The sequence below is a fragment of the Vulpes vulpes genome, chromosome 5, assembly GCF_048418805.1.
Source record: "Vulpes vulpes isolate BD-2025 chromosome 5, VulVul3, whole genome shotgun sequence".
Taxonomy (NCBI): Eukaryota; Metazoa; Chordata; class Mammalia; order Carnivora; family Canidae; genus Vulpes; species Vulpes vulpes.
The window spans coordinates 10,583,084-10,596,640 of NC_132784.1; the positions used below are offsets into that span (position 1 = coordinate 10,583,084).

The 13,557-nt window shown below is 44.8% G+C and overlaps 1 protein-coding gene across 6 annotated transcripts in view; it reads right to left on the reverse strand.

The window, feature by feature from the left end:
• The window catches only part of CFAP221 (cilia and flagella associated protein 221), a 102,049-nt gene extending 98,934 nt beyond the window's left edge, over window positions 1–3,115 (reverse strand). Inside the window, exons 1-2 of one of the 6 annotated variants that reach the window (XM_072757558.1) lie at window positions 3,006–3,115; window positions 829–1,013 (exon numbers count right to left, since the gene is read on the reverse strand). In XM_072757558.1, coding sequence (XP_072613659.1) covers window positions 829–967 — 139 coding nt within the window. In that variant the 5' untranslated portion in view covers window positions 968–1,013; window positions 3,006–3,115. Of the gene's footprint in view, window positions 1–828; window positions 1,014–2,872 lie in introns of all 6 variants that reach the window. The other 5 variants (XM_072757560.1, XM_072757556.1, XM_072757557.1 and 2 more) reach the window with 5 other exon arrangements.
• Between the last annotated feature and the right edge of the window lie 10,442 nt (window positions 3,116–13,557).

Sequence of the window (13,557 nt, forward strand, 5' to 3'; positions counted from 1 at the left end):
CTGGAAAGATGTGAGAAGTAACCTAGTGTGATGGTAGAGAGGTGGACTTGGGCTACTGTGATTGAACACCACCTCTCCACCCAGCTGTGCCACCTTGGGGAATTCCTTTGACCTTTCTGAGTCTCGACTTCCCCAACAGTAAAATAAAAACGGAGGTTGATGTGTGTGGATTAAGTGAGAATAATGTAGGCAAAATGATTAACCTCTTATATAAAAGCTAGAGGATTTTACTAGGCTTTCCAGATGCATGGAATGGAAGGGGTGCACATGGGAAAAGGCAAGGTGGTATAAGGTGGCTGTTGTCTTGAAAGAGGAGGAGTAATGGTGTGGTTGGAGCTGTGGATGAGAGGTGCCAGAACATGAGGATAGTGCTGGGTGGGCAGTCTTACAGCCACAGCAGAGGGAGCCAAATGTCAAGTGAAGGAAATGCAACTCTCTTCCATATGCATGGGGAACTGCTGAGAGTACCTGAGCAAGATAGGGACAGAGCCAGCCATGATTCCACAAAGGAAACTGACAGGGTGTGAAGGGTGATCCAGAGGAGAGCACTATGATATCCTAGTGACCTGCTGAGGATGAGGAACAAGGCGATGAGGACAGATAGGTCTGATGTTTGAGGAAGTGGAAGGAACAGAACTTGGTGACTCATTTACACCACAAAACTCTACCTGGACCTAAATAGAACCATTGTTCTGAATAATAAAAGCTATTGTGAGCCTATCAAACAATATAGAGAAATCAGCACCAAAAATCCCATTACACTTTCTGGACTTTGGGTCCTCTGGGAAGATGTAAATTGTAAAGCAAATCTCTCTTCTACTCACTTACTTGATTCTAGAAGGTGATTAGGTACTTCTGTTCTTTTCTTGGGCTCCTCCACTAGGCTCTTCAGAAGGAGGGGGGATATGTTAGTAAAAGGTTCTTCCACACTGTTTAGTTCTCTGCTGGGGGTTTTCACCACTGCCATTTTATCATGAAAAACGAGTCTTCTTTTTAGAGCCAAAGGTCATTTCCTGGGGAAAAAAAAAAACAGAGGCAGCATGAGAAAGCACACACATATTTTTTTTTTCTCAGTCTTTGACAAATGTACCTCTGTGACTGCATGATTTACTGTGAACCAGACCCTCTCTACCTCCCTACCTCTCCTGCTACTCCGTTCCCACACTGGGATGTCCTATTAATCTTGTGTCACACATCATGACCCAATAACATGTCATTGCTCCAAACCCACCCATGGTCCTTAATTCTCCTCAAGAGCTTTTCCCAATGGGACAGCCCGGGTGGCTCAGCGGTTTAGCGCTGCCTTCAGCCCAGGGTGTGATCCTGGAGACCCGGGATTGAGTCCCACGTTGGGATCCTTGCATGGAGCCTGCTTCTCCCTCTGCCTGTGTCTCTGCCTCTCTCTCTCCTCTGTGTTTCTCGTGAATAAATAAGTAAAATCTTAGAAAAAACAAAAAAAGAGCTTTTCCCAAGATGTAGTCCTGAGATGCTCTCGAGCTATGAGGAGCGGCAAACTGAAGGGAAAAATAAAGGCACTCCTAGTCAAATAAAATTGGGAAATGCTGAAGTAAATCATTCAACAGGCCTCTTCTGAGATTTCTCCAAATTGGTTTCTTCATTGCATGTGATCATGAAACCCTTTAATATTTGGAGACACTGGCATTTTGTTGTTGTTGTTTTTATTTTATATATACACTTCTTAATTTAAATTGAAATAGCCAACACAGTACATCATTAGTTTCAGATGTAGAGTTCAATGATTCATCAGTTGCATACAACACCAAGTGCTCATCCCATCATGTGTCCTCCTTAATGCCCATCCATCCCCCAGTACCCCATCTCCCCAGCCACATCCCTCCAGCGACCCTCCCTTTGTTTTCTAAAGAGTCCCTCATGGTTTGTCTCCCTCTCTGATTTTAGAAATCAGACACTGGCATTTTTGAGCTACCTTCATGTGCCTGTCTCTGGAGTGATGAGGAGGTGGAGTAGCCAATCGACCTCCTCTAGCACCAACAGAGGGGATTTCTAGGACTTCTGTCACAGGATCTAGGGTTCCCTTCATGTGGACCCTTTGCCCGACTTTTTTTTCCTTAACATCCACGTTAAACTCTACCCTCTTCATAAAGTCCACACCGACCTCAACACTCTTCAACACTCTTTAGCAACTGCTGCCTCTACTATTCATCGGTACTGATGATTCATTGCCGTGCACATGGCACTTTACAGAGCCCACACACCTTGCTATCTTCCATAGCTAAGTCTCTAAACTCGGGGTCCCTGTACATGCTTGGGAGTGCAGTTCTGTGATGCCACTGAGATTGAACGTGAATCCTATGTGGATCTTTATGTGTCTGGTTTTTTGTTTTTTGTTTTTTTTTCTGGAGAAGGTCATAGCTTTAGATTCCCCACAGTCCACAACATCAAGCAAAATACACTGAGTACACTGAAGAAAGTACTTAACAACCATCTTGTGAAAGTTTCTCCTTCCCCCTTACTCCCACTCCCTCTCCCTAGCATCTCTGAAAATTCCCCACTCCTCAGCACAGCCTCCACCACACCTGCTTGGTTCCCCTCCATCCGGTCAGCACCTGCCTCAAGTTCACTTCCCAGCTCCCTCTCCTCGGGTCCCTCAAATTCCCTGCAGGTACTTCGGGCAGGAACCACTAGCGGCTAAACCATTCTCACCAGAGCTCCTATCCCAGTTCACTCACTCCAGGGTGATGCCTTGTCTCTTTCCACACCCCCACCCTTGGTCCCCTCGCTCCATCCTCTACCCGGCAGGCCCTCTCACCCCAGCCAAACGCCTGCTCCCCGCAGCGCCCCTTTACTCCATCACCTGCTGGGGGTAGGGGTCGACCCCAGACCCACGCACCATCCCAATCCTCACTTAACCTCTCCTCTGACCCCAGCTCAGGCTGACCGGAGGCTGGACACCCGCCCGGGGTTCCCGCTGCTTCAGCGGCAGCCCAGGGGGGCCCCTTGGCCCCAGGTCCCAGGCTGCTCACACGGGAGATGGTTCCAGGGCGGGATTCCGCGGGCGCCGGCCGCCGCCGGGAGCGTCGCCATGACGACGCGGACGCGCTCCGGGGAGGGGGTGTGGTCTGCGGTCGGACGCTACCAAACCCGCCAGGGCCGTGGGGCGGAGGGGGGCGGGCGGCAGCGGCTTCAGGTCCGGAGGCCGCGGGTGACTTCTGGGGACCGGAGCAGTCTGTGGGGCCTGAGGAAGAACAGAGAGAGCGACTTAGGGGTGCGAGGGCAGTGGGTGCCCGCGGAGAGGTGAGAAAGTCGGGAGACACTATAAACTGGAACCCTGCGAGAGCGGACGGCGGCAGGGGGCGGGGCCAGGGGCGGGGCCTCCCAGGGCAGTGGGCGGGGCTTCCCGAACACCTCCCTTCCCCGAATCCCTGAGCACCTCAATAAGCTTTGCTTTATGCCTTCTGTTAGGGTAAATTTCAAACATACGCGAAGGTAGGCCGAGTATTATGATGCACTTTCAACAGCCATCTGTAACAAGGCTCAAATCACCATCTTGTTTTGTCTATACCTTTCCCCTACTCCCTGTATTAGTATTATTTTTATTTTAAGATTTTATTTATTTATTCATGAGGCGCAGAGAGAGGCAGAGACATAGGCAGAGGGAGAAGCAGGCTCCCTGCAGGGATCTCGATGTGGGACTCGATCCTGCACACCGGGATCACGTCCTGCCGCTCAACGCTGAGCCACCCAGGCGTCCCCAGATCTTTGTTTATAGTGATCACCCAGTAACTGTTGGTCAAGTGGGTGAAAAAATCCATTTGTCTATGTTAGTAGGTTGTTTTAGTTCTGTTTTGTTGACCCAACAAGGCTGTAGATTTTAGAATAAGTACTTTGTTCCCCACAGCCCCAGACTTTTCCACTCCAGCTTAAATCATCTAATGCTTGTGTCCGTATACTGGTTAATGGGCATTGGGTAACACTTTTTAATTTGTCCTAATTTTTTTTTCTTAGAAAAAGTGTCAAATTTCCTATTTTATATGTAAACATAGACATAAAAATAGATACATAGATATGGATCTAGATATAATAATATGTAGATCTCTGTGCAATTCACCAAATTGAGTATGACAGTGTAGTGAACACTGCTGGTTGTCTACTCCCACCCTCCAGCTTTGCTCAGACTTCTTCCCAGTCCCAGTTCCCCAGACCCCACTTCCAGCAGTACAGACTGATCATTCTACACCAGTCATGGAACTCACCATCCTCTTGCCTACAACTGATTTACTGTTGAGTAGATAACCAATTCTGGCCACAGAGACATTAGGGAAAGGCCTCTGAGGAACCTCTGGAAAAGCCTTCCTCTCTCCTAAGAAAGAGACATAAATAAATACATTGTAATATCCTGAAGTGATTCTTTGGAAGTGCAGAAGCCATCAGAAGCCAGAATGGACCTGAGTGTGAAGGTGACACTGGTGAGGAGGATTGGCAGAGCAAGGAGACAGGAAGAAGATTCTGGACCTGGATGACATAATCTCACCTTTGCTTGCCTGGTACCTGCATCCGTTCTTTCTTTCTTTGAACTGAAAACATTCTGGCACACAATGATTTCTAAACAGTAACTACTCAAAAGTGAACTGTGTGCACAGGATCTTGTTAGAAATGCAGAATTTCAGATCACCCCAGACCTACTGAATCATAACCTGCATATTAATAAGATCCCCCAGAGATTCACAGACATATTAAAGTTTGAGAATCACTAAGCTGATGCCCTGCAATCACAGCTGGCTTCGATGAGCAATTATTTAACCAATTCATTTATGTATTTCTTACTTATTTTACCAAGAGTTTGCAGTGAGCAGAATACAAAGGTATCCCAGCCTCTGCCAAACTAAGTCAATGAAATGGTGTGAAAACAGGCAGAGAAGCTATAAACTAGAAGTTTCAGCAGCACAGGAGGAACAGTTAATTTCCTTGCTTAAAACTCCTCAATGTCTTCATGTTGAATGGAAAAGAAAATGTAAAATTCTTAACACAATTTTTAAGGCTCTACAGGAAGTTACTTAGGGCCTTCTCTCTCCACCTTCTTCTCACCAAACCCCCTGCCTGTGCTCCACGCCCCCTCCCACATCCCCTTTGCCTGGTGTAATGGGTAAAAGCTGGCTAAAAATTCTGATGCCCCTCTCATGGGGTCCTTTTGCTCTCCCTTTGAATGTAGGTGGGTCTGTGACTGCTTTAACTCCCAATCCTGTCCTGCCTGAATTTCTGACCCCAGCAATCACGAGAAATAATAAAATGGTTATCGTTTCAAGCCTGCAAGCTTTGGGATTGCTGCAATGATAAACAGAAACTTGGCTAATTTCCACTCAGCTAAAGGATTTCTTTCTTGGGCTTTCCATGGCTTCTTCTTCTTTTTTTTTTTTTTTTAAGATTTTATTTATTTATTCATGAGAGGCCCAGAGAGGGGCCCAAAAGGAGCACCAAGGGCAGGCCACTCCAAGATGGGCCACTTTGGCATGAAGATTATTTTGAGTTAAAAAGCAATAAATACCCAGCAGATTGAAGAAAAGCTCTTTATCGCCTCTTCAACTGCCTGAAAAGAATGTAGATGGAGGAATTACTCTGGGAAGGGAGCTATCACCATAGGCAACTATGTTATACTATGAACTAGGCATGGCAGACAGGGAGGGACCTAGCAAGGCCTGTTTGATCAAAGTCCTCCAACTCCCCTTGGTCCTGAGGGGCCCAGCAAACATTTGTTTACCAAACATTTACTCATTTTCATCTTCCTGTGAATTGCTTTGCTTCCCTTTGAAGTCCCAGATCCCTACCCCCTTCTCCTTGGTCCAGAATTACATATGTAACTTATTTTGCCTGTCTTTGGAATGTCTTATCTGTGTGGATTCCCTGGATGTATGATATTAAATTTGATTTTCTCCTGTTATTCTGTCTCATGCTCATTAGATTCTTAGTGTAGCTAGAAGGACGTCAACAGGTAGAGTAACTTCTTCCTCCCCAACAGATTCCGCCTTTCAACGAAGTGTCAGTATCTTAAGAGAGTACCACATTCTCTGTTGCTCGGCATTGACTAGGTAGTGGGGTACAGAACTGCTGTAGTCATCTTACTACCAGCCTTAGCTTATGCAACTCAGAGGAGGGCAGAACCACGAGAACCATGCACAAACAGAACCTGAACCATGCATGAGTCCACCCTGAAGTGTGCTCCGTCTCTGGACACTCAATCACGTGAGCCAGTACTCATCCTTATTGCTATTTCAGCCAATTTGAGTTGGTTTGTCTGTTATATGGAGCCAAATGCCTCTCAATTTGTACATGCAGACCATTTAATTGCACTGATTTTTTTTTTCAACCTCATGATAATGATGAAAAATCAGGATTATTTGCCCCATTACACAGATGAGGATTTTAGCCCTGAAGGGCTAAAGTGACTGCCCAAGGTCACATGGCTAATTGATGCCTAAATCAGGATTTGAACCCAGATTTGTTTGTTGCCGGCTTCTTTTCTGTATGCCAAGCTAAACTGCCTAATTAGGCAGAAATGTGGGGAGCTCTGGGAGTCAGGGTACCCCCTGATCTTTCTTTGTTCCCTCCAGTGAAGATAAGGCCTTGGGAACACTGGCAACATTGTCTTTCAGATATGGTTTTATTTGCTCTCTTTTATTTGACCTGTTTTAATGATAATATTTCATATAAATATTTAAAAGGATGCTGACAAATGGAGAGGGAAAATAAGAAAAGTAAAGGAAAACTGCTTTCCTGAGAAAGCCAGCCCACATTTCCAGAGTGTAAACAGTGAGCCTGGACTATAAAAACCTCATTAAAATGTCAGTGTTATACCTTTGTACTTGAGCACTGAATAGAAAATCATCCTTGCCCCATTATTTATGGCTCATCAATAATACATTAGCTCGGCTCCAGAAAAGCTCACATTCAAGAGAGGACAGACCTCTTTGTTTGGTTTATTGAGCAGCTGAAGGGGCAGAACAAGTTCATTTCATTGGTGTGGTCATTTGGTGAAGGCCTTAAACCCAGAGATCCAGGGACAGCCAATTTCTCACGCCTTCCCAATGCTCTCCTCATCCCTTACCCCCAAACCAATCCCTTCTGCTCAAATGTCACTTTTCTGGGATGCCTTCCTTAAGCATATGCCAGAGGAAATTGTTACAGGTGACAGAAATGGATCTAAGTGACAGAAATGGATTACAAGCAACAGAATGAACTCAAAAGTAAAAAAAAGTTAAAAATCTTTCTATCTACCTGTCTCTCTTCTATCAAGAGAGACTTTAGTCACAGCTACATCTAGATGCCAGAGGATGGTGTTAGGATCTTGTCTTTCTGTCTCTTGGTTCTCTACTCCATGTTGGCTTCATTCTCAACCAGGACTCTTCATGACGTGAGAGGGCTGCCATCTTGCTATGAGTTTTGAGTATAATGCTAATGCATAGGTCTTGGTGATGCCCCTCTTATTGGCCCAGCATCAATCATGTGTCCATTCCTGAACAGGCTACTGTGGCTATTTGGCGGAGGTGCCTCTCCTCGCATAGGTCTGGGTCATGTGCTCACCCCTGGGCTGCTGTAGGTGAAAGCCCCACTGAAGCCACAAGGTCTGAGAGTGGGAGAGAGGAAGAGAGATCCTTGTACCAGAAGAAGGGAGAATGGAGGCTAGCCAGACACACCATCCAATGTCTATTCGATTGAACTTTTTTTTAAAATGCTTAATTTATTCGTGAGAGACACACAGAGAGAAGCAGAGACACAGGCAGAAGGAGAAGCAGGCTCCTCACAGGAAGCCAGACATGGGACTCAATCCCAGGACTCTAGGATCATGCTCTGAGCCAAAGGCAGACACTCAATTGCTGAGCCCCTCAGGAGTCCCTATATGGTTCAATCTAGGGACTCCTCAGTGGCTCAGAGGTTGAGTGTCTGCTTTTGGCTCAGGTTGTGATCCCGGGGTCCTGGGATCGAGTCCCACATTGCACTCCCTGCATGGAGCCTGCTTCTCCCTCTGCCTCTGTCTCTGCCTCTCTCTCTCTCTCTCTGTCTCTCACAAATAAATAAAACCCTTTAAAAAAACCCGATTTAACCTTATAAAATCATTGATATTCAACTACATTTTACCTGTAAGAATGGTGACTGATATGGCTCAGCCTCATATATTAACCCACAAGGTTTGGTCTGGTCCCTTGGTACATGCTGCTATAGCATGTATCATAGTTTATGGTATCATCCCACCATACATTCTGCAGTTGCTTACTTCAGCTGACCAATCAGATTGTTCACTATGTGGTTGTGCAAGTCTCTGAAGTCTTGCAAACCAGCTTCCATCATCTTGCTTGGCCTCCTGGGAGGGGGTGCAATTGTAGTATCACAGGCTTTGTGCACTAGGCCTCTATCATTCTGGCACAGTCACCTGGAACAGAGTAGGTACTCAAGGAATATTCACTGAATGAATGTGCTTAATTAGTTCTCTAACAAGTGTTTATTGCTCCTGGAAAAAAATGCAAAAAAAGCAACCTAATTTCTTGTTGGAGAAGTTATTTATTTATTTATTTATTATTTATTTATTTATTTATTTATTTATTTATTTATTTTAATGGAGAAGTAATTTAAAATAAAATCTCTAGTCAACCAAGTGAACCCTCTTCACAAAATGAAGAAAAGAATGAATCAGTTTAAAAAAAAAAAGAATGAATCAGTTTTATTATTAAGCATTAAACCAGACTGAGATGTGCATCATTGACAATCCACAAAGAGATGGCAAAGACAAATAAAAATCTTACCGTTTGATAGAGCCTGGCACAAACAATCCCTTACACACAAGTTAATTGTCTTTATCCAAAGGAAAAATGAAACTTCTCATATCTTTTTGACAAGCAGGAAATTACAACTTGGAGCCAAATGTCTGAGCTAACCTCCCACAGTGACAGGGAGCTGGGGCATCACCATGCCTTATATCCACATTTCATGGAGATGGATCCAACGCCTTCAAGAAAAACATTTTCTGACACAAAGCTGGCAATAGGCTTATTTCACTTTTAAAAAGATTTACATACATTTCAGAAAGGTGGAGGAGATTTCTAATTACAAGTTTTATAAAGGAAATACTAAAAGAGAAGGAAGAGGAGAAAAGATCTCTTTCCCTTCCGGCACCAGAGATTTTTAAAATCTAGCTTTTGGGGGGTTGTATTGTAGGGGAGGAAAAATCTTTTATCCCTACCTTCCCGGGTTCAATTGCAAATCAATTTGTTAGAAGACAGATGAACAAGAGCAAAAGCAGTTGTAATGACCTGCAGATGCACTGACGTTTAATAAGGAAATGAGATTCAGAAAGGTGGTCAGATGATCGTAGTGTATTTATCATTTTAGGCTAAGCAAAAGAAAAGGGGGCTTGGGAGCTTCTAGGCTGGGGAGGCAAGTATAGGAAGAGGAAGGGAGAAAATGTATGATAAATAAGGTTTGTCCTGTTATGTGGCTAAGAGTCTCTAAGGTAATACGAGTTGTCTTGGGTGCATAGCTCTCTTCCTGGCATAGACTTTTTTTTAACAAATGGAAATTTCCATTATAAGTGTAAATTTCCTTTACAAAAAGGCATATTTATACTTTATCATTAGGCAAAGGGGAGGGGAAGTGGGTAAAGAGTTTTTCCTGTGGCCGCTAGTTCTCAATTGCTTTTGGCTCAAAATAATCCTTACGACCAAAGTGGCATATTTGGGGTCCCATATTCTGGTCACCCTTCAGTATTTACCCTTACATTCTGTCTCACTGGGATAAGAATATTTGTATGAAACCAATGGAGAACTAGTTATCCTAGAATCAAATATAAGATCTTCCATCATCGGGGTAACTTCTAAACTACTGTTGTAAGAACCTGAACTTCTAGAGTTTGGGGTGGTCACAACTTAGGTTTGTATGCCCCACTCTACCTGCAGGGGTACTAGGAGAAAAGGATTAGAATCAAGATCTAGATAGAAAATCATCAAAATCAAAGAGATGGAAAAAAAAATCAAAGAGATGGGTGCTTGAGTGGCTCAGTTGGTTAGGCTCCTGACTCTTGATTTCAGATCAGGTCATGATCTCAGGGCTGGGAGATTGAGCCCTGCACTGGGCTCCCCACTCAGCAGGGAGTCTGTTTGAGATTCTCTCACTCCCTCTTCTTCTGCCTCTCCCCCTTTTATTGGTAAATAAATCTTTATTTTTTTTCTCCCCCTCCCCCCCGGTAAATAAATCTTTAAAAGAAAAAAGAGAGATAGCCCCTCTTCATCATTCATGGAGGTTATAATGCAGTTTAGAGGGTGTATAGTATGGCATTTCCCCACAATGGCCATAATGATATTTGTGGTTTCACAAGCTCTTCTAGAATCTTCTCATTCTCTCATCAAGAGGTTGAGTGTATGGTGCCTTCCCTTGAAACTGGGCAGGCTTTTCTGATTGTCTGGATGTCAGTGAGCCCTCTTGCTCAACTATAGACCCCCAACAGTTATAACCAGAAATAGTAAAGACCTCTTAATTCAGCTCTAACTTAAACCTATTGTGCTTATTTCTTATCACACTTTCTTGAGGCATTGACAAGACATTTTGCAATGACCTCATTCCAACTGCCAGACCAGAAAAGCCTTCATAGCAATGGAATGCCTAGAAGACCACACCCCAATGTCTCCTTCCCCACCATGATCAAGTGCTGAACACATACTGACCCCCACCCATGACCAGGTGCTCTCTGCCTGCTTTCTTGCACACACACCCCAATCTCTCTCTATAAACTAGATGTCCATCTTGATGTGGAGAACAAAGACAAAAGAAATGTAGATAAAATTAAATTTCCTAATAACCTGCAGCCCATTGACAAATACTTGAGACAGGCAGAGTTTGACATTCCTCCAGGAACTCCCAACTATCTTAATATTAATGCCTTGCTAGAGGAAAAAACAACCTTAGCTTGACAATAGCCAGGCCTCCAGGATCCTGAGAGTCTTCTTTAACATATGAAAGTCCTTTTGGAAACTTCCTTTGTCTCCTAACTTAAAAGTATATAATCAATTGCTCCTCACAATCCCAGGGCAACTCTTTCTGCCCACAGGTCCTGTCCCTGGGCTTTAATAAAAACAACTTTCTTGCACTGAAAATGTCTCAAGAATTCTTTCTTGGCCATTTGCTCCTGGACTGAAACATCAAATCACATCACATCTTGAGGGCTGGAAAGGTTGGTTGAGCCTGCTACCTCCCTGCTGCTGCAGGCACCCAAAATAAATTTCTCCCTTTCTTTTTTCCGAACTCTCGTCTCTTGAGTTATTGGCTTCTCTTGCCACGAGTTTATCAGAGTTTGTTGAACAATAATGCTAGCAAACCCAGCCAGGAGCTCTCCTTTCAATTTGTCCGCCCATCTTGGGATCCCCACCCTACCAACCAGTTGGCTGAGGAGCGTGCCAGGGCTCACCAGTACCTTTTCTGAGTTAGCAACTATGATAGATCAATTGGTAATATGGACAATTCAAAGCAACAGAAGCAGCACTGTGTGATTCCCAAAGCTGCATCATCAATCACAATACAGTTTCCACATGCTCTTTCTTGGGATGCACACTTTTGTGATCATGAGCCACTCTCGAAGCTCCCTGTCATCAAGATCACGTGAAGAAAGCACACAGACAGTGGGAGACACATGAGGAGCCCCCATTGCTCCAGCCCCAGACATTTGACCAAGCACATCTTAGGGTGACTCTGGTCCTAGCCACTGTCTGACTGCAACCCTGAGAGACTTTTTTTTTTTTTTTAGATTTGTTTATTTATTTGAGAGCATGGGGAAAGGGGCAGAGGGAGAGGGAGAAAGAGCCCTAAGCAGATTCCCTACTGAGCTTGTAGCCCAATCCGGGGCTCAAGCCCATGACCCTGAGGTCATGATCTGAACCACCTGAGTCAGCGCTTTACCAACTGAGCCACCCAGGTGCCCTGGGGAGAGACTTTGAATAAGAACTGCCTGGTTGAGGTCAACCCTAGAACTGTGAAATGATAATAAATAATTGCTGAGGTTTTCCATCACTAGAGTTGGGTGTAAGGGGTGTGGGATGGAAACAATTCAAGGCTGGGGACCCAAAGTCCAGAGTTCTGGTACCAGCGAGCCTACCTCCCAAATGTGTGATTGTTGAGCTACAGTCTCATCACAACTCCTTTTCTTCATCTGTTAAATGGATATAAGATTTCCAAGTAGGGCTATCCTTTCTCCTTTTGCCTCCTCCCTCCCAAATCCATTTTATCCCTTCTCCATCCCGCAGGTAAACTGTATGAATAGTTTCTCTATTTCTCATATGCCTGTCTTGTCTCTAGCACTGGGTTGTGTTCAGCTAATGGAGACATCACCAGGAGATCAGTGGACAGGAGAAGAGAAGTCAGGGTATTTATCTGACCACCTAACCCCCTTCCAGGGCTGCAGTTGTTTTTGTTTTTTTTTTAAATAATTTTTATTGGTGTTCAATTTACCAACATACAGAATAACACCCAGTGCTCATCCCATCAAGTGTCCCCCTCAGTGCCTGTCACCCATTCACCCCCACCCCCGCAGTTTTAACAGTGGCCACATCCCTTTCTGGTTAAGTTCCTAGGGTGACTCTAGGACAGTTCTTGCTCACTTCTGGGATGCTGCTTTTTCTCCTTGCCCCTTGTTAAAGAAAACATTTTAACACTTGTTAAAATGGTTAGAAGACTTTATTCAAGACAGTTAGTAAACACTTGTTAAAATGTTTAGAAAGACTTTATTCAAGACAGTTAGTAAAGGGGTATTGCAATAGGGGAGAGAGACCCAGCTCAATTTGGAACACAATAAGGACAAGTGGGGATTTATGGCCTAGGAGCAGGATGAGGGGGCAGTGGATGGAAGATCACTAAGAGGAGACATCAAGAGTGGGGGATTCTTGGGATCCCTGGGTGGCGCAGCGGTTTAGCGCCTGCCTTTGGCCCAGGGCGCGATCCTGGAGACCCGGGATCGAATCCCACATCAGGCTCCCGGTGCATGGAGCCTGCTTCTCCCTCTGCCTGTGTCTCTGCCTCTCTCTCTCTCTGTGACTATCATAAATAAATAAAAAATTAAAAAAAAAAAAAAAAGAGTGGGGGATTCTTGCTAGCAGGACTTAACAGGATCCTTGCTGAAGGCAGGCCAGGATTGAGACAGCAGAGGTGGGGAATGAGGAACTTGACCAGATTTGGAACACAATAAGGACAAGTGGGGATTTATGGCCTAGGAGCAGGATGAGGGGGCATTGGATGGAAGATCACTAAGAGGAGACATCAAGAGTGGGGGATTCTTGCTAGCAGGACTTAACAGGATCCTTGCTGAAGGCAGGCCAGGATTGAGACAGCAGAGGTGGGGAATGAGGAACTTGACCAAAGATGGTCAGCTATCAAGAGTTGGAGGGGGGAAAAAGAGTTGGAGGGATTCTTACTAAGCTGAGGACGGTGGGACTCTTGCTGAGACCGGGCTGGGCAGGCCAGAGACAGAGGGGGCCAAGATCCAGGCCTAGGTGAGAATAGGGCTCTGAGGAGTTAAGCTCAAGTTTTGTCAAGGGGAGAGTCTTT